This window comes from Helianthus annuus, chromosome 11, assembly GCF_002127325.2.
Source record: "Helianthus annuus cultivar XRQ/B chromosome 11, HanXRQr2.0-SUNRISE, whole genome shotgun sequence".
NCBI classification, from domain to species: domain Eukaryota; kingdom Viridiplantae; phylum Streptophyta; class Magnoliopsida; order Asterales; family Asteraceae; genus Helianthus; species Helianthus annuus.
In genome coordinates, this window is record NC_035443.2 from 142563995 (window position 1) to 142585576 (window position 21582).

At 36.9% G+C, this 21582-nt stretch overlaps 2 protein-coding genes across 5 annotated transcripts in view; both read left to right on the forward strand.

The window, feature by feature from the left end:
• The first annotated feature begins 7412 nt into the window (after positions 1–7412).
• The window catches only part of LOC110890630, a 101176-nt gene continuing 87006 nt past the window's right edge, over positions 7413–21582 (forward strand). The window contains exons 1-7 of one of the 4 annotated variants that reach the window (XM_035979156.1): positions 7416–7846; positions 8877–8917; positions 8990–9035; positions 9931–10008; positions 12481–12570; positions 12650–12729; positions 12814–13127. In XM_035979156.1, the coding sequence (XP_035835049.1) occupies positions 7553–7846; positions 8877–8917; positions 8990–9035; positions 9931–10008; positions 12481–12570; positions 12650–12729; positions 12814–12919 (735 nt within the window). In that variant the 5' untranslated portion in view covers positions 7416–7552 and the 3' untranslated portion in view covers positions 12920–13127. Of the gene's footprint in view, positions 7847–8876; positions 8918–8989; positions 9036–9930; positions 10009–12474; positions 12571–12649; positions 12730–12813; positions 13128–21582 lie in introns of those variants that run through there. The other 3 variants (XM_022138241.2, XM_035979154.1, XM_035979155.1) reach the window with 3 other exon arrangements.
• LOC110890632 overlaps positions 16499–21582 on the forward strand; it is a 38984-nt gene continuing 33900 nt past the window's right edge. The window contains exon 1 of the mRNA XM_035979157.1: positions 16499–17096. The gene's annotated coding sequence lies outside the window, so the exon portion shown is untranslated. The remainder of the gene's footprint in view (positions 17097–21582) is intronic.

Consider the following 21582-nt stretch of genomic DNA (forward strand, 5'->3'; position numbering starts at 1 on the left):
CCGACTGACAAAGAGAAGACAATTCCTTTGGTCAAGAAGATACCCAATGGTGTACTGAAGACCATGCATTTCTGGGCTTATGATGAAACTTTGGGTCAAGCTGTAATCGTTTGTGATGATGATGTGAGCTTCCGTTTGACTGATCCGATAGATTTGCTAAATTTGGATCGAGAGAATCTGGAAGTGCTTGCTCAAAATCAGATTAGAGCTACAGAAAAGTTTGAAAGCGTTGCTAAGGATTGGACTGCGGCTGTTGCTGGAGTTCTATAAATAAGTAAGAAAGGGTTTCGTGGCTACAAGGACAAGTTGGAGAGTAGTGGAGTCAGTTAAAGACCGAAGAACCTCTATGCTATAAACCTAGGGGGATTGTTGGAACCTGAAGGTTTATACATAGAGGGTTACAATAGTTCAGGGGTTGATTATGTAATACATTGTTTTGTTAACCATTGGGTCGATGTCTTTTGTATTGGGTCTGTTGGTTTCAAGTGGGCTTCTAGGGGTTTCGACCCACTTGTGTTTAGTATATAATTTAACCTCACTCATTGTTTTGAGGTTGATCAGTTTGTGGAGTCTAGAGCTAGCCGAAACCTTGAAGGTGTCTTGTATCAGTCTTTGTTTACTGTTGAATGCAATATAATCTGGTTTGTTTTGATTATTAATTGTTTCGGTTCTATTATAGTTCTTGAATCATCTTGTGTTTGTTTTCCACACTCACACAAGATCAAGTTTGATATAATTGAAAGATCCTTAACGGGACTTACAGATTCTATAGCTAAAATCCTGATAATATGCATAATTATTCTAATTATGTATGATGATGATGATCCTGATTATGTATGATGATGATGGTGATGGTTGGTGATGGTGATGGTGATGATGATCCTGAGAATGTGCATAATTATTCTAGTTATGTATGATGACGATGATCCTGATTATGTATGATGATGATGGTGATGATGATCCTGATAATTATTCAGATTGTGAGTCTGTGTATTAGTGAGTGTATGTTCACATTATATTATGATCATGATGATGATGAGTCTGATGTTCAAAGTTTAATGTTCATAGTTGATTAGTGAGTCTGTGTATGTACAATTGTTCTGATGATGCTGTGTATAATTGTTATGATGATACAATTAGTGAGTTTAATGAACTAGATGTAGGTTTAGTGCAATTTGGCCAGTTTGATTTATTAAGTGCACTTTGATGTTCACAGTTGATTAATGAGTTTGATGATCCATTAACATTAGCTTTGTTGCAGTTGACCATTGTGCAGGTCTTAATGTATTAGCATTTGGCCAATTAAGTGCAGGTTATTAGGTGCAGTTTTGATGCAGTTGACCAATTAAAGTCAAATCTTGATTCCTGAACTAGATGTAGGTTTAGTGCAATTTCCCTACTTAGATGGGTTTCAAATACAGTCAAAACGAGGGTATGGGGTTCAATATTTGTTTCCTGAGCTTATAAAGTCAAAATGAGAGAATGGGTTTCAATATTTTTACTTGGTAAAGTCAAACTTGCACCTGCTGTGAGAATGGAACGAGTTTCGAATAAAATGTAGATCGAAGGACAATATAGTCTTTTAAAATCATTTAGTAAGGGCAAAAGAGTCTTTTAACAACATTTACTAATAGTTTTTAACGTTTATGGGGGCACATGGTAATGAAATACCCATGTCATGGTTTCAGATGACAAAAATTGGAATATAGGGAGGCATTGGGCAATCTGGACCAAATCATGGGGAGGCAAATTGCACTTTACTCTAAAAACAATTACAATTCTAAACCACTTGAATGTATAATCACGTAATAAGCATAACAATTACGAAACAAATCATAACGATTGATTATAATGTCACACCCTGACTTTTGCGGAAGCGTGGTTATTTGGTGTGACTTCTTAATACCATAGCAATCAATCATAACAATGCTATATGATAAAAACGCGAGATGTTCATCCATTAATTAAAGTGAAATAATACCACAACACCATTGTTTGAAAACATCGACACTTAAAATAAGTTACAAACCACAACGTGTTCAAAAGAGTTCATAATGACTCGACAAAAGTACTTAAATAAAATCTGAGTTTAGAATTTTGTATCCCGTCCAGGAAAGGGATACACCCCCTAAACTCAACAACCCCGGATGACATCTTTATTCAAACGCAGCTTACGACGCATGCATACCCTTCCAGATCCGCTAGTTCCCTGAAATACATGTAGTTTGAAAAAATCAACAAAAGTTGAGCGAGTTCATGTGTATGTCTATGTGTATAGACCTTTAAAGTATGTCTGTATGTATGAATGTCCCCGGTATGTAGCAATTAAGGAAAAAGAGATCACCAATGGGTTGCAAAGCCAATGGTGTGTGTGAAATGGTGCAGGAAGACTCAAACCTAGCAAATTTGTACCGGGCCTCCGGCTGGAAGACATAGTCACCACTATGGGCCACCCTGGTCCCCATGGGTGTGGGCTCGCTACACCCAAATAGATCTATCACTCATGTCCCTCGGTCCTATGACGAGGATTGATGGCCTTAAGTGTCGTACCCACCCTTCACATGATCTAGTAGTAAACCCTCCTTAAGCTAATCATACCATGTAATAAACGTTTGTAATAATCGTAATATGTATTTCACCCCCGAAGTATAAAACTGAAAACAGTTAAGAGAAAAGGGGGACATGAACTCACTGTATTGCGTCCTTTGCTCGTAACTCAAACTCTGTCAGCAAACACGACTACCTACAGTGTACTAATGTCTATTAGACAAACAGGCCGTGCCTTTGCTTAGTATTTGCGTTTTGAGTTACGTTTCTTATATTATTCCGAGTTATAATTATTTGTCGAAATAATTAGTATTTCAACTTAAATTATATATAGTGTTGGAATAATTGTTCATTCAATATTTTTGTATTAATACTTCTAAAGTATTTTTGTATTAATACTTCTAAAGTATTTAACTCCGTATTTCCTTCCCAAGGATGGGGTATTTATACATGTATATTCGTATTTGAAATAATATATTTTTAAGTCCCACTTAGAAAATATATATAACTTAGTTGTCAAAATTAATGTACTCCAAATATATATATCTTTCCCAAAAATAATATATTTTCACTTCTTGTATCCAAAACAATATTCACCAAAAAAACTATGTTTGTAACATTATGTTCCGGAATATTCCATAAGTTACATTTTAGCGTTTGGTTCCACAATAACAAGTGTGTAACTTAATTATTTATTCCTTGTAATTTTTGGTATTATTTTGAAGTGTAATTCCCATGGTATTTGTTAAGTTATATTATTTTACCCTAAAATAATATAATTATTCCACAAAATAAACAAATATTCACACAAGTGTCTTAGTATAATATATATATATATATATATATATATATATATATATATATAGGGGGAGGTTCATTTGAGAAGAAAATTAAATTGAGAAGAAAAAGAACAAAGGGTATAATTGTAAAAAATTAAATAGTATTTCTTACATCTCATTTATTATTATCTTTGACTAATTAATTAGTCATAAAGACTATTGTCCTTCACACTAAATTTTTTGCCTACACACATCAAAATTTATCTACACGTTTTGAAAATTTATCCTACATATATTGAAATTTATCCTACACAACTCGTAATTCATCCTACACACCTCGTAATTTATCCTACACTTTAAATTAATTGTTTTTCTTCTTTGAAAAAAAAATATTTTTTGAAAATAAGTTACAAATTTAATTTACTAGCTATTAAAAAGGTAGACTAACAATTAATGATCTATCTAAACCAATATACCCTTACACTAATATTAAATACAAAAATTAAATGAAGTAAAATGAAGGATTCTTATTGGTTGAAATTTGTTCTTTTTTATTCTTACAAAAAATTTGTTCTCATTTGAACCCTCCACTATATATATATTCTAAATATATATTTAACCATTTTCATGTACAAAACCAACCTCTGATACTTTGTATTTTTGTTACAAAAATTATGGCGAGGTTTATATTTGAAAAACATAGTTTAAAATACACTAGTAAACACTTGTCTAGAAAATATTTTCTAAGTGTTTATATTTTTAGAAAATTTCGCCATAGTTTCCCCTAAAAATGGAGGTGTCCATGCTATATGAGCATATCATTTTCTTTTCCAAAAATCATTCAAACAATCAACAATGATTCATTAATCATTTTACACTTACCAAGTGTAAAAACAATACGCTTTTCATAGTAACATGAACTTGATCTTTCACAAAAACGCGTAGTAACTTGGTGAAGTGTTTAGTGGGTTTAGTTACCCTCGAAAGTGTGTTTACTTCCTTTGAAATCTCATTCTTGAAAAGATTTGGTGTTTACAACTTGTAAACATAATTTACAAAACGTTTATCCATAGCATTTTCTTGTTTCTCTAGGGTTCATTTATTTGTCTTTCCACTAAAAATAGTGTAAGTTCAATAAAAACCATGATCCTTCAAGAATCATCTTTTTAACTTGGTTTCTTTTAGAAAAATCATTCACAACTCTTGGATTTATAAGTTTACTAGTTCACGTGGTTTGTCGCTTTACAAGAAAATCATTTCACTTTCAAGTTCATGTTTGATCAAGAAGATGATTATTTCATGTAAACCCATAATCACCTTCTAACTTGTTAAACCATGTTTTTAATCATACTTTAACAAGTTCCATATGATGATCAACATCATATTATCAAGAAATCAATCAATCAAGTGCCATGCATGTATTTAACAACATTAATCCAACAAGATTTCATCACTTTCATCTTTATGTAAACTTTATGTTCAAGCTTTTAGTTTGTGTTCTCTAGTGCTCTTGTTATTTTCATCATACTACATCTTTTAACCATAAAAATAAAAGTAAACAAGAGTTATGAGGGATCTTACTACTAGCTTTAAGCTAGGGAAGAACACAAGAGCAAAAGATGATGAAGATGGTGTGTAAAAGCAAGTAAGTGAGCTCCTTGATGATCCACAAGCTTCAAGCTCCAAGAATCACCTTCTATCACTTGAATTTAGCTTGAAAATGGATTAATGGTGGTGGCAAAGTGATGGTGGTGGCGTCACAATGTAGAGCCGAGAGGGAGAGAGAGAGCTTGAGGGAGTGGGGTGAAGTTGAGTGTTGAAGTGTAAGAATGAAGATCTTGTAATATATGGACCATACTTATAGAGATCTCATCATATATCTTTGTTCACCAAATCAAGTAATATCTAAATAAAATATAGAAGAAAATCTAGGAAGTAAGGTGGTGATTTGGTGGTGGGGTCCCCTTATGGGCCGTAAATTATGATGGGGGGGTAGATTGTAATTTTGTTGGTAAGTAGGTAAATGGTTAGGAGTTAAATGTAATATCTAGTGTTATATGTGTATGGTACATTATATAATGTGTTGGGGTATTCGGGGACCATAACTAGTCCAAAAATAATATAACAATGTTTCTGGCAAAATTTTGGTGTCCCGGGTAATGTCCGGTTGTTCGGTTAGATATCGTTCCGATAAAGTGCTAAGTTATTCCGTACAGTGTCCTTTATGTATCTTTTTGTAACACTTTTAATTCCCAACACTTAGGAAAGCATTCAGAACCATTTAGGCAAATTTCTGCATATTACTAGCATGTTAAAATGCTGAATTTTGTTAATTAATGCAGAATTCTGCACTTTGAGTGGGTTTTAGGCACTTTCCGGTACTCAAACTATCACCTAGTGACGCAGTTTTATGGTCCTTACTTCCCTACACTCCATACTAGTGTAGTACCTTGTCTCTGGCTCATACTGGGCCTCAAAATACTGCCTGTCTATGTACTGGCACTGGCAGTTTATTTCTGAGTTATCCGCTCACTGTGCTAACTGTGCTTTGTGCATCATGTATGTCACTAAAGTTTGTATGTAATAAATGGTGTGACAGTATGAAATGTGATGCACATGTATGTATGATGCAGAAATCATAAAGCAGTTACATCATCAGTTGTAATTAACCACAGTCATTAAGCACAATTTAATATTAATTAATCGTACTGATACCTGTAATTATGAGGGTTGTCACATATAACAACTATTTAATAACAAAAAACTCGGATAAATTAACAAAAACTCCAATTACATAACAAAAAAAACTACAATTGCGTGAAATAAAGAAGAAATATAAGTTTAATTCAAACCTGAGAAATCAAAATTTGCAGACATGACGTCGTTGATAACTAATAGTGAGAACAGAAGAATGAAAATAGAATGACGGTCGATTGATTAGAAGAATGAGAATCGAAAACATATATTATCCCTACTTATACTAAAAATTGTATATTGATATCACGTATATCAAGTTCAAAATAAGCGTCAAATCAGTTATTCATATAAACAAGATGAAAAGACAAAAACACCCCCTAAAATAAAAACCACACGTGTCAATAGCTCATGGCCGCGTGCACTTTGTACGGGATTGGCGTCATGTACGTGATCCAGGCACATAGTTTTTAAACTTAAAAAAAAATCTTGGACGAGCATACTTTTTATTGATAATTAACAAGTAATCAAATGACAAACATACACAATTTAAACCAAAAATGATTCGGTTTAATGCGCACAGGATATAAACAAGTTATTTAATAACGTGTAGACTCATATAGAATAATTAAAAAATATGATTGTTTTTAATTATTGTTTTTTTTACGAGTGTAATGACGAAACGAACTGTTTATGACCAAAGGTGTCGAAAAAGAAGTAATATTCAAAATAAAGTGATTTTCGTCATGATGAAACAAACTGATTATGGCCAAACAACATCGTTACTGGTATCAATATTATTGGAACCAGTACTAGTATCTGTTTTTATGATTTTGATCGATATAAAACACTTTATCATTACCAAACACCCTCTTAGTTTTTTTTAACAACAAGGAACGACGTGCCAACAACCGTGACACCGGGCGCTGTGGCCAAGGTCGATTACTCGACCGCCGCTAGCCCCTTGGCTCTCCCAGATACGCGGAAACCCGACCTCCGCCCGCCCGAAGGCACGACAGTGGAATAATCGGTAAAACCTCGTCTCCCATCCAAGTCGAACCGACGCCACCCGTATTCGCCCTTCACCTGGATACCGCAGAAAATAATGAGGTGAGCGGGAGTCGAACCTGGGTCATAAGAAACATTAAGGGGCTGTTTGGTAGCCTCTTAATGACTATTCAGATGCTACCTCTTAGTGGTTTAAAACATCTGAATGAATAAGAGGCAACCTCAAGTCTGAATGGTTAAGAGGTAACATCTGAATGGTAAATCATCACATGTTATATTCTTTTACCTTCTCATTGATAAAATTCTTAATGGCTCCCTCAAGAGACAGTATTTCCCCAACCACCCTACCACCACCTTCTTGGTTAAACTAGAAGATTTTGAATTCCTCTCCTTCAAACCAAGAAGCCGCTAAACTCATCTCCGAAACCCCTTCCATCATCTTTCCAACACCAAATCAACAATCCCTACATTCAACCATCAACTGGGTCTCAAACAAATTCAAAATCTTGAAACCCCATCTGCGAATGTCATCTCCTCCCCCACCAAACCCCCTCCCCACCACCACCACTACCCCCAATTTCTTGCAACCCCAAAAACATTCACACCCACCAGTCTACCAAACCTTCTACAACCCCCAACACTCCAATTCACGACCTCATCATCAACAACCACCTCTTCCGGTCTCAGGTTACCCTTATACGGTTAATCGCCCACATGGGTTCTTGAATTCGGATCAATTGGTTAAGGTTAACCCCTTGTCTGCACCTTTGCAACAGACCCTAGTGGGTGGTGCTCCTACTGTTTCTGCAAACACAAAGGTTTGATTTTTTTTGCATTTTCAGTACTTTGATTGCTTCAGGATGTTGTATATATAGCTTTAGCGTTTTAGGTTGTACATATATGTTAATATAAGAAATTTGGGTACATGATGCTAGAAACCTATGAGAAATATAAGAAATTTGTATAAATGCATTGCGCCTCGCGTAGGTGGTGCTGTGCGCTTTGCTTTGCGCCTTTCAGCTTTGGACTCTATCGCATCAGTGTGCTTTTTTTAAAACCAAGATTTGAATACCTCGATCATTTTCTGTACAGCCTTTTTTTTATCTTGATAATCAGCTGATTAAAGCTGGATATAGTTAGGTAATTTCACATTTATATTCATAATTAAGTTTGGTCAACACTATAAAGTTGCAATAGTAAGTCAACATGCGTATCCTAACACTCCCTATAAATATTTACAAAGTTTACGTTTGAAATGTATCTTATGGGAGATGGACGGTAAGGTTGCTACCATGTGACCCGAAGGTCACGGGTTCGAGTCGTGGTGCCTTGATAGGGAGATGTCTATGCAAATTCTAAACTTAGCAAAAAAATCGTATAATGAATGAATCAGTAGTTATTTTGGAAAGTTGGTCAATGCGCCTGCAAAAAGAAGAATAAAATTCGTCGATAATTAATGCACATTTAACAAAAAATTAAAAAAGGACAAAGGTTCATGCTCCGGATCCATATAAATTTAATGATTGTCATTTGGGAGAATGAATAGGAGATTGTAACCTAGGTTTATTTCGTAAGTTTTTATGCGATGGATAGAGCGTTACGCCCGGTTAAGGGCAGAGAAGTGGCTAAACGGTTGTTTATCGATTTAAATCAAATGCCAGAAGAGGAAGAGCCAGATCATCAACCAAAGGTATGGTTAAACCATTAGAAAAGAAGTGATTTTGAAGTATGCATTCAAGTAGGTAGTTCTTTATGTGAGAAAATAAAAATCTTGTTAGTTTGTGCTTGTTCGATTAGTCATATGATGTGTGATGTTTTGGAAAGTACGTAACTTTTTGTCGTCTGCAGGTTGTGGGTCAATCATCGGTTGCTTTTGATAATAGCTTAAGGTACTATGAATCCACATACCATATGTTGTTTGGTTTCTCTCTTCAGATCATAATCTTTATCCATTTATGCAGGGAAAAGAATGGAGATGATGCCTTCATTGTTATTAGAGATAGAAAGGTAAACTTACGTTGTTCTCCTTATGTGTTACTGGTTATAAACATATTTGCTACTTGCTAGTTTGAAATCTGTTCATATGGTATGGGTTATCACTTGTTTTGGCGTATATGCCAAGAAGAATTTTTTTTTTTTTTTTTTATAAATTTGACAGCCTCATAGTAGTTAAAGGCAGGTCGCAAAGGGCGCGCCTGTCGCCTACGCGCAAGGCGCAAAAAAGCGTACACCCGAGACAAGCAAGATGCACGTCTGTTCAGGCTGGTGCAGCCCTGTTTTAGTTAAGGACCATGCAATTTTTGGCTGGTTTAGACTTTAGACTGGTTTTTGGCTGGTTCAGACTGTTTGAAATTAGTTTTAGCTGGTTCAGGAGGGCTTGTTTTTTCCGGTTTCGGTTGGTTTTGACCTGTTCAGGCACTTTTGCATCTTGCTGTGTTTGAGGTAGGGGTGTTAACGGTTCAGTTTGAAATCGTGAAACCGCCCAAACTGGTCATCGGTTTGGTTTCACGGTCGATTCTTTTTTATCAACTTTCGGTTGGTCGGTTTGAAAAGTTTCAAACCGTAACAGACGGTTTGGTTTATGGTTTATACAAAAAAACCGGCCGTGCAAAATCGGACCCGACCGTAAGATATATCTATTTTTTTATTTATTTTAAATATTGCATATTAGATATGTGTAGCTATATATTTGTGTCTTAACTGAAAAGAATGTCCTAAGTGTACCTTACCTTAAAATTTGGATAAGTTACTGTTATAACTCTACCTTGATTAATGAGTTAGACTGGGCGTCTAGGCGCGCGCCTCTGACAACAGAGTCTTGTATATCTGGCTAGATAGGCTGAATTGGTACAAACAGGACTGACTATCCATGCTTGTTTGCTGTTTTTTTGTATGCTTGTAGGTTCAGGTTTCAGAGGGCACTTCTCTTTATGCACAATGCCGCTCATGGTTAAAGAATGGGGTTACTTTAGAAAAACAGGTACGCGTACGCGATAGTTCTATATTTTTTTATTAGTGCATGTCATGGTGATAGGAGTAGACCCGAACAACACCGGTTCAAATCGAACGGTAAAAAAATATAAGGATAGTTCTACAGCTCGTTTGGATACAGATTCACCACCAGAGGAAACGATAGGGCTGCGACGTCCAACCGAAGATACAGATGCACCAATCCGGTTAAGAAATCGTGTCTAAGAACACCACTAAACGTGCCACGATTGAGCTAACAAAGACAATGTCCTTTCATTCCTCTGGAAGTTCGATACATAAAGCATGGAAACAATTTAATTTAAAACATGAAAAGTAAACTGTAAACTGCAAGGAGATGGTGGACATGGGGTGGTGATATAATTCTGCATGTGGAAATTAATTATGTGCCGGATGAACTTAATCATGGAAAAAGGTGGCATGGTTGGTTAGTTTTGTGACCCAGCTGACCCATGACCCATGTGGTCGGGTCAAATAATTGGAGTGAACGGGTGGGTGACCCGATATACAACACATGGTGCATGAATGTATCATTGACTGTGTGAGCGATCATATACGTACAAAAACATCTCCTTGCTTCTTTCAAAGAAACCTTTCTACTCACAAAATCATAAGTTTAGCGCTTGTTTCAAGGCTCACCTTATAAAACTATTACTATGTTGCTTGTTTTTTAAAAGTGTAAGGCGCTAGCTTCATTTACCTGAGGCGTTGCTCTATGTACAACCAGAAGCTGCATCTCCTTATCTCTTTTGCATATCAGCCTTTTAATCAAGCAAACCATTTATAATATCCTCATCCCTTTGGTTGTTTTTACATATCAGCCTTTTACAGACCCTAATACCGACCAGTTTTGTCCCAGTGTGAATGAGGCGCTGCCTCAAGGCCGTGAGGCGTTTTCCAGATTTTCTAGCGCCTCAGGCGCACGTTTTAAAACCTACCTGTGTTTCAATAGTTAAGTATACATGTACCAATGGGGTGGTGGTCCATTGGCAAAGGCAAAGCCTTTAAAACACTTAGGGGTCGTTTGGTTCGCATGAATTCAATGGAATTTAGGGGAATTGGAATCTGAATTCCATCTCCTAAGATGTTTGGTTCACAGAATTTGATGGAATTGGAATCTTAATTCCAGTCTTCATGTGTTTGGTTAACAATGGAATTGGAATTGGAATTACGCATGAATTCCTTCAAATTCCTTTAACTAAAGGAATTCAAAATCCTTCCTATATGTGAAGGAATTAAAGTAAATTCATTGGAATCTTCGACTGTTTCGTCCCGCACCGTTTCAACCCATACTGGTTTCGTTACGAACCGTTTCGACCCGTACCATTTCGACGCGAACAGTTTTGACCCATAACATTTCGACGCGAACCGTTTCGAATCGGACCGTATCGACGCGAACCGTTTCGATGTGAACCGTTCCGACGCGTACTGTTTCGACAGGTACCGTTTCGACGTGAACCGTTTCGACGCCGTACCGATTTGAATCGATCCGTTTCGACGCAAACCGTTTTGACCCGTACCGTTTCGAATCGAACCGTTTCGAATCATACCGTTTCGACGCGAACCGTTTCTACCCGTACCATTTCGAATCGATCCGTTTCGACCCGAACCGAGGGTTGTGGATGCCGGGGACCCGGGGTGATGGATTCCAATTCATTTGACAATCAAACACAACACAAATGGAATTGAGATTCCGATTCCAACAATTTCCAATTCCAATTGGAATGTCTAAATTCAAAATCCAATTCCTTCAAATTCTAATTCCTATACAAATTCCAATTCCAATTCCAAAACATTCCACGAACCAAACGCCCTTAGGTTGGGAAGGGGAAGGTCTTGGGTTCAAGTCCCACATACGCCAAGGATTAAAGAAATTAACCGTTCAAAAAAGAAAGTATACATGTGTGGAGAGGGCTTGAGTTTGTTGTGCATAAACTTCCACAAAATATATTCCATAGGTGCAAACCAAATGCATAACATCTCTTGAGGTTGCCTATTCAGCAAATGTCTAAAATACTGATACATATCCAACTGACCTAACGGGTCAAATTAACCCATTTCCTGTTGATGATCCTAGACCCATGACCCAGTCAAATGACCCAACAATTGCAGTCAAATGGCTCAATTAATTGCAGTTCTGACCCAGTCAAAAGACCCAATTAACTGCAACTTTAATCAAGGGGGAAACTGATGTAATGTGGGGGGGCATGTTAATGGGCAGTTACTTAGTATTTTGTGTCTTTAAATAAGTTGTTTAAGGTGAGAATAAGGTGTCTTGGATATTTTGTTTTGTATTGTGATCTCTGATCAGAATTTAGGAGACTAGCCCCTCTCGAATCGGGCCAACTATCGTGTTTGTTCTTGTTTCAATTTAATAAGATTTTCAGTATCTATCAAATACCCTTTACTATATATGTGTTTTATTGGATTAAAAGTTAAACTGATGCATGATTGACAGCCACAGTATCCGGATTGTGTTAAATCTCTTCCAAAGCCACTGCCTGCATCAACTGTAGAAGCAAGAAAGGAGGATGACCTGGAATTAGAGGAGGAGGTATTTATGCCTTTATGTTATGTACCATGTTGTTACACTGTCACTAACAAATGATGATTTTTCCCTTATCGGGTGTCAGAAAATCGAGAATGTCGATCACTTGTCTGCTAAGGAGCTGTTGCAACTGCATGTTAATCATGCAAAGAAGGTTCGAGCGAGGTATGTACATATTTGCTTGCTTAGTTCTTAGTTTGTTGACTCTTAAGATAGTCGAAAGTCAATAATGTATGTTGTCATTTATAGATTAAGAAATCAACGGCTACAAAGAATCGAAAGGTATAAAGACCGTCTTGCTCTACTCTTGCCAGCGGTTGCGGATCAACAGCCAAAGAACGACCCTGCATCTTGAAGCATCCGCATGCCAATGAGCAAACCTGCAAAAAGAAGCCAACTTTTTAACCAACTTTAATAATTGGCCCTTTTTATCTTTTATCTTTTATATTACTTTATAATTATCCTTTAGAAGATTGGATAATTCATTAGTTTTTTAAGATACATATGTTATGATGAATATGATTACAGTGACAATATCTTTATCTTCTTTTTGATTTGTTGAATTCACTGGAACTGGTGCTGCTGGAAAACATTTCATCAAGAAATCATGTTTGGTTGGTTAAGAAAAGAACTGTGGTATCCAAGAATCCTTTGGTTGGTGATGGGATTTTAACTTTCCATTAGAATGTTTGAACCAAAATTGTTAGAATAAAACATAAGCATGCATTGTTGGATCTATATGTCTGTCCAAGACATAACATGTGATAATGTTGGTATTGATTTATTTTTAAACTAAGGGTGGGCGGTGTGGTTTGCGGGGAGTTAATGGGGGAGGGGGAGTCACCGAGCGGTGACCATACTGTGATGTTGAAGGGTTTCGGTGAGTGGGCGAGCGGTGACCAAAAACGGTGTGTAATCACCGAAGTGATTGATGAGAAAGGGGTTTAATTTTTTTGACCGTTGGTTTAATTTTTTGAACGTTTTTTTTACCGTTCCACATTTTTATAGAAAACCCATAATTTTCAATCAATTTAAAACACAGAACTCTTTCAAAAACCTCTCTTTCTACACCCACAAACACCATGGATAAACAAAACAAAGGTGAACCCAAGAAAAAAGGTTCCGCTAGCCGAGTATCGGATTCAAGAAAAAAGGTTTCGCAAACGAGACAAGGTGATTTTAGAGGTCCAAGTGTACCGGTTCAAACCTCCTACGGATATTCACCAACCTCTCAACCTCAATTTTTTACCCCCAAACTTCACAACCAACTTTTTTTAGCACCCAACCTAATTTTCCACCACAAATATTGTCACACCCAAGCTTCACAACCGAATTCGATCCATTTGGATTTAGGACCCCGCCAATTCAATCACACAGAGAGAATGTCGAGCGCCCACTTCTTATCTACGATGAAGACCAGGATTTAGAGGTTGTCCCCGAAACACAACATTTGGATGTAGATAGTGGCGAGGACGAAGAAGAATATGAGGATGAAGACGATGATATTGGTGAAGCAAGTGAGTCGAAACAAAATGGAGTCAAGGCGGAGCGTCAAACTTGGACGAAAACACATGAAGAGGCCTTAGCCAAGGCATGGGTTCATTGTTCTTTAAACAAGAAACAAGGAAATGCACAAAAAGGGGACAGTTTTTGGAAAAAAGTTCTCGCCCATTACAACGAAACGGTCGGCGGAAGTACTCGAACAGTTCATCAAGTACGTTCAAAATGGATGCCTATGTTGACTAAGATAAACCACTTCAACGGTCATTGGCAACAAGCAATAATATTTTATTTGAACATTTAAAAAATGTTTTCCATAACATTGTTTATGTTTAATTTTTTTTACTTTATATTTGTTATCTATGTAGGATCGTATTCGTGGTAGTTGGGTTAGCGACCTCGACGTCATGAATAGGGCTTTAAGTGATTTCAAATCCAAATATCCGAGTGGTTTTCAACATATTGAGGCATGGGAGGTCGTTCGTAAACATGACAAATGGGCACCGGTACCATTGTTGGGTGAAGATAGTGGAAGTTCGGGACAAAAAAGAAGTCGTCTGATTCGGGTAACTACAATACGGGTACACCGGGAACTGAGTCACCGATCGATATACCGGACATAAACGTAGACCCCTCACCAACAAGACAAAAAAGGAAAGAAAAGAAGCCCGCAACATCATCAAACGATAGCCAAGAGGCCCTCACCGAGAAGCTCGCGCAATACACTCTTACGAAAGAAGAAAAAAAAGCACGGGCGATAGAGTTGACGAGTATACGAAAGAAACGCGAGGAAGACACCATAGCGTTAGTGGCGGAACAACGCGAGGCGGTGAAACAACTTATGTATGATCGGGATTTGAAGACATTTACTGAGCCACACGACCATGCTCCACCCGAGATGTTGTCGTTTATTCTGGCGAGCAAACGAGATATCGCAAAAAAATATAATTGGCCATGCAATTTCTAAATATTAGGTTATTTTATGGTTTAATTTTTTAGTTTTAAATGTAATGTGTTTTTTTAATTAAAAGTACTTTTATTTAGTTTAAAATACGTTTTATTTATTTATGCATAGTTTATAATTTCTAGAAAATAAAAATATATAACTCAAACACCCTAGAGTGATTAACCATACCTAGTATTTGAGTGCAAAATGAGGAGTGGAATGGGGAGTTGACATGAGATAATATTATTGGGTAGGATTTTACTCAATCACCCTAGAATGATTAACCATACCCCCACCCTAAGCAACTCTATAAAAGAAGTTGCATATAAATATAGTTTGTGTGGGAAACGAGTCAAAATTGTATAACAAAAAAAGTTCCCTAGAAGGGGTGGGTATTTCATGAAGAAAATTAAAAAAATCAAATTACACGATATACATACAATGAAATTAAAGAACTAAATTCAAATGCGTACTCCTGGTGTATAAGCTCGAGCCCACTCGTCTGGGACTTTTATGAATCTATCAATTTCATCAAACATGTTGACAGCAGCTTGTACCTATTGGTCTTCTCCTTGGCAAGCTCAGCGTCCTGCAAGTCACGGGCACACAAAAAAATTAATTTTTACGGCTTGTTAGAATATAGTTGCTAAGTTTTGAGTTGTAAAGCAACTGAAGTTTGTGAGAAAAAAAAGGTACCTGAGGAGTGTTGTACTCGATGAAGCAATAACCTCGGTGTCTTCATCAACATGCGTGCAAACCCCATTCTCCTTAATAACTCCAATTTGGCTATAGATTTTACCAACTACACCTTCAAGCTTCTCGAACTTTTCTAGTGATCATATTCCCGAAGCCAGCATCAAATTCCAGTGAATCCTCCTCATCACTGAAATTCCAAATACACAAATGAGTAACAAATTATATATAATACAATTATCAACTTACAAAAATAGAAATTTTTTTGTCATTTTGCTTTCTTTCTGTCTTTTTCTATTTTTTAAACTTTTACTCCTCAACTTTCAGTATTGACACTTACAACCCAGACTTTGTAATCGAGTTTTACATATTTATTTTTATAAAAAAAAAATAAAAGAAGAAGTTTCACGGTTTAACGAGTGATATTAAGATTAAAATGGGAAAATCAAATATAAACTTTGAAAACCCTCAAGATCATTAACCAAATCCCATTAAATTTTCACATTCTCTCTCAAGTAGATCATGGGTGTTTACATTTTCACGATATTTTAATATAGAAACAACTGATTACATTTCTATTGGTAGTAGTACACCAAGGAAATCGAAGGAGGAAAAAGGATAAGCACAACCGCCGACTTACAAGTGCTCGAAACTGAATTACATATATGCAACCAAACCATGTACACAACTTACACAACAATTAATAAACTACAAATTCATATATATCTATTAATTCACAAATGGTCGGTGGAATAGTGAATTATCGAAGAATCTTTATTTCAGCACCAAACTTTTCATTAGAATCAAATTCAGTCAAACATGTCTCCTTCTTCCTCTCTGTGCATATCAAGCCTGAAAATACCCTCACCTCACCTCACCTCCGTTCTCTCCTAAGAAATCGATCACCAATCACCACCTCTTTTACCACCATCATCGTCGCCGCCGGCGACCACCTCTCCGGCTACCGACTGTACACCATCATCGAGTACCTTCTTTCTCTCTTAATCTATACACCACTGGCCGAGTACCATTACCGAACGACAACCATCGTCCACCTCGATCATCACCCTCAGTCACCAGCAAAAAGCGACCGACCACCAACATCTTCTACCTCCTGCGGGTTACCGATTAGACCACACCCATCATACCCACCATCCTCCACCATTCATCACCGTCGATAACAACCACCATCATCGATCACTATACCCACCACCGTCGACGACTGTCAACAACCACCCACCATTCATCGTCAATCACCATTGACGGCGGCAACCATCATCCACCAGCATATCCGACATCAGCCGACGGTGGTAACCACTGAACACCGTCCCAAGTCCAATTAAATATAAACTCTTCAAGTTCTTTTAATTTACGGTGTCCTGTCGCAATTCAGGTATGCAAGGTCTGATTTTTATATGTTTTATGCATATTTTTCATGATTTGATTCTTGAAATTGCTTATGATTATCACATGGATTTAAGTGGGTGTTGAATGTAGATTGTGAGAAATTTGATTTTGCGCTGAGAGGTGTTTTTTTTTTCTAAAACGGGGATGTAGTTTGATTAAAGGTTAAATTGTAATTAAAAGAGAGTTGAATGGTGTTTGTTCTTGAATGGATAGTGATAGGAGGTTGATTCATACAGGAGATGCAGTGCAACAAATGAATCGCTTCGGTTGTTTGAGGTGGGTAGTGTCAACTTGATCGAATCTAGGAGGTAGAGAGTTTAAGTCGAGTTGCTGGATAATTATTCAGATATTACCATTCAGTGTATTGTGTTTAAACGTAAGTTGCGAGAAGATTGACTATCGTGTCAGGAGGCAAGTTAAGATAGGAAGTGAGTTGCGGTTAGCGAAGATTTGCGATAATGTTTAGGATTGTCGGAAAGAGCTTATGAGCGGATAAATGGTACATGTGCATTTGTTGAGAAGTTAAAGGGTATCAAAAGAAGTTCCGCCTGACTTTCAATTATAAGACAATTTTCTCCTTGTAGCCACCTATCAATTTACAGTTATGCCCTTAGTACAATTCTCAAATTATTCCCCTTAGCCTCATTTATAGAGAGAGACAGTGAATTGATCGCGGTGGCCAGTGGGTCCTTTGGTCCAACCGCCGGAATGCCGGATGGAAACCGGTACCCACCTTAAACGTCGCCGATCTTCATGGAAAAGGAACATGCAGGTGCAAAGTAATTGACCGGAACGTTTGCCGGAACCTAGCCGTCATTGCCGGATCATGTAGGTACCCACCTAAACACTTGCGTTGCCTTAACCTCAGCCTTAGCTTGCTTCGCCTACACCTCTTAGACCGACAGGCTGCTTCAGCCGTTGCCGAAGGTGTTGCTGTCGCCTGACATCTCGGCCGGCCGGAAATCCTCTCACAGCTCCTTCCCCCTATCTCTATCTAAATGGTGGTTTGGTGGAAAAAAAATTAATTCAAATACGTAGGATGTACACCAAACATTTACAATAAATTTAATATTATAGTATCATTTTATTTCTAGCATGTATCGGTACCATACCAATACGGTAATGAATCAATTCAATTCCGACCGAGTTATATCAAATTTCCGCCGCAACGCGGCGGGAGACTACCACTAGTTTATATAATATGAAAGAGAAAGGTGGGTGGCCATAGTGCCACCAACCTAACTCTAAATACTTTCACATTTCACACATGTAAATGTACTCCATGCGCTGGCCCACAACCTAGACCATCGCATCGTGTAGCCACTCCACATTCAAATATTATTATTATTTATTTAATTTATTATCCATTTCATTAACTAACTACCACTATTCTCATTTTCCTGGTCTTCCAAGAAACCTTCATGGCTTCAAGTTTGATAAAATCACCCCTTAACTTTTTCAAATATACAAAATTCACTGCTTAAATTTCTAACTTAACAAAAATGACCCTCCTACTTTCCAACTTGACAAAAAAGGCCTCCATACATTCTAACTTCTCTTTAACCCTTAAACTTTTAACATGTAACCCATTCTACCCCAAATGTCGCTATAATGTCAGAGGTAACCCTCTAAACTTTGAAAATGTCATTTTGACCCCCTCAAGTTTCTAAAGTTTCAAGCTTACCCTAAAACTAATTTCTTAAGTTTTTATTTTTATGGACATGTCGGTATAAAATTCGAGTTTGTCTACGCATTAGCGTATTTTTTGTCTGAAAATGAGCCGAGTCAATTATAAAATGTTTTTTATGTATGTTTTGAGTTGGACTACGATTTGACGTAAATTCTATTTGGAAAAAATCGGGTCAAATGTAATACGTTTTGATTCGAAGGTATAAATCTGAGTTATCATACGATTTGACGTAAATTTAGTTCGAAAACGAGTCTGCTTGATTGTAGTATGTATGTTATCATTTCGCGTATCGCGCCGCCGCAACGCGCGGCGGGTAAAAGAACTAGTATATATGATAAAGCTAAGCGTAATGACACACGTTTTATAAAAATACAAGTGAATTATAAATTTTGTCCTTTATCGATATACCTAATTTCAGGCAGTATCATTTGTCTTTAAAATTAACGAATTTTGTACTTAATGTTTCAAAATATTGCATGATATATCCTTTAACCCTAACCCAGTTACATTTAAATGTTAAGTTAAGGATGATTTGGTCTTTTAACTTATTTATTTAAACACCATTTTACTGACATTTTCTCACGAGTAAATTACAAGTTTTGTCCTTTATGTTTACATCAAATTGTAGGAGTTGTCCTTTTGGCCAAAGTTTACAGGCGGTGTCCTTAACCTTTCAAAATCTTACACGTTTTATCCTTTTGGCCAAACCTAGTTAGAAATCTCGGTTAAAAATTGTCATGTGCAATGCACATGAGGGTAAAATGGTAATTTCCCTTTCAACCCTTTCAAACTTAACACTCACTCCATCATCTTCCCCAAATTTCTACGGTTTACATCAACTCCACCGAGCACCGAAGCAGCCGATACATGACCTTGGTAACGGATAAGCAAAATCAAAGTTAGATATCGATATACCAGAAGAAATCAGATTTATACTTAAGCTTACCGAAAAAGATAAGACTTTAATAACGTATGTGCTGTTACAACCCTTGATTCACGACCAGTATGATATTTATGCTGCTTCAGCTTAGCTAAGAGCTGATGTTGTCTACCAAAAACAGAGATCGCTAATTACTATCAAGGTTTATTGTTGAGTGTTCTCAAGTTAGTGATAAAGTGAAAAATATGTGACCAAATGATTACCTGTGACGACTTCTGTATCGGCAGCAGTTACGGCTCCACAGCAGAGGATGTTTGGAGCCATATTATGAATCTTTTCACGGTTCTTGTCAGCAACAATAGAACCCGTTGTGGCTCTGGTATCTGCCCCAAGAACGACACAGTCCTGAAAATGAAATCAAGATATTCAATGTCGTCATGTTCTAATTGAACACTTCCCGACATCTTTTAAAACAATGTATGTTATGAGACAAACTATAACAAGAACTACATTTCCACAATTTAGATCCTAATAATCCTCCAATGAGGGATTTATGAATCAATGAACAGCTTGGTTCTTTCTAATAGAGGTGCACAAATCGGATTCAAATCGGTTTAGGTTTTGTCGGTTTGTTTACTGATTTTGACACGAAGACTAGAGACCGGTTGGTTGGACAGATTGCGAAGAGGCAGGCGGTTGTGAGGATTGATGTGGACGGTTGAAGCGGCCATTGGTGGTTGGAGTTGCAACCCTATAAATTTGGGGAAGATAATGGAGTGAGTGTTGAGTTTGAAAGGGTTGTGAGGGAAATTTTCATTTTACTCTCATGCACATGACAGTTTTTAACTGAGATTTCTAACCAGATTTGGCCTAAAGGACAAAACGTGCAAAATTTTGAAAGGTTAAGGACACCGCTTATAAACTTTTGGCTAAAAGGATAACGCCTGCAATTTGATGTAAACATAAACGACAAACTTGTAATTTACTCTTTTCTCACAGATCTTAGAAAGCTGGGTCTAACTTGATGACATCAATATCTAACTTGGAATCAACTTTACCATTCTTTTTTTTGAACGGTGAGAATCTTTAACCTGTTGGTAAACAAAACACAAGTATTCAAAAATCATCATAATCAAAGGCAACACATCTATATTACAAACAAGCTTACAACAAAAACTCAAATTCAAACATGTAGGCAATTGAATGCTCATATGCAAACATGTAGCCATGTTAACTTTTAATATGTAATGCTATGTAAGTTATGTTGTAATCGGTCCAATGTAACACCTTTTGCTATGTTGGCCTTTGTTTTGTTGGAATAAAATTTGCTCTGTTTTCTTGTAAAAAATAAAAGATACGTGATAAGAGAAAATTTAAAGTATGGTCAATAAATATATCATTAAATGTGTTTTTTTTTATAATGTGTGTGTATCATTTACATTTATAACCCAACCAAACTTATTAAATATATAATACTTTTAAGTTGAATACCAAATACCATCTCTTAAATTATTGAAGTGTACATCTAGTCACTATCGCTTTTACTACCTATCACGAAAATCGGGTCCTCGATTCCCTCATCATCACCATACTCAGTAAATCCCACCAATAGCAAAAGGTAGGGTCTAAGGAGGGTAAGATGTAGACAACCTTACCTCTACCCCGTAGGAATAGAGATGCTGTTTCTAGTGAGACCCCCGACTCGATAGTAGTTTTACATCAAACCTTGGACATAAGGCACATAACACTCAGCAATCGGGAGCAATCGGGACAAACACTGATTAATGCATGTACCCTTTTGTCTTTCAGCTATCAAAGCCCCCACATGATGCATGATTAACCGTCATCGGCTTTTAACGTTATTTTCACAAAATTAGTAAATAACGTTAAAATTAGTGCACT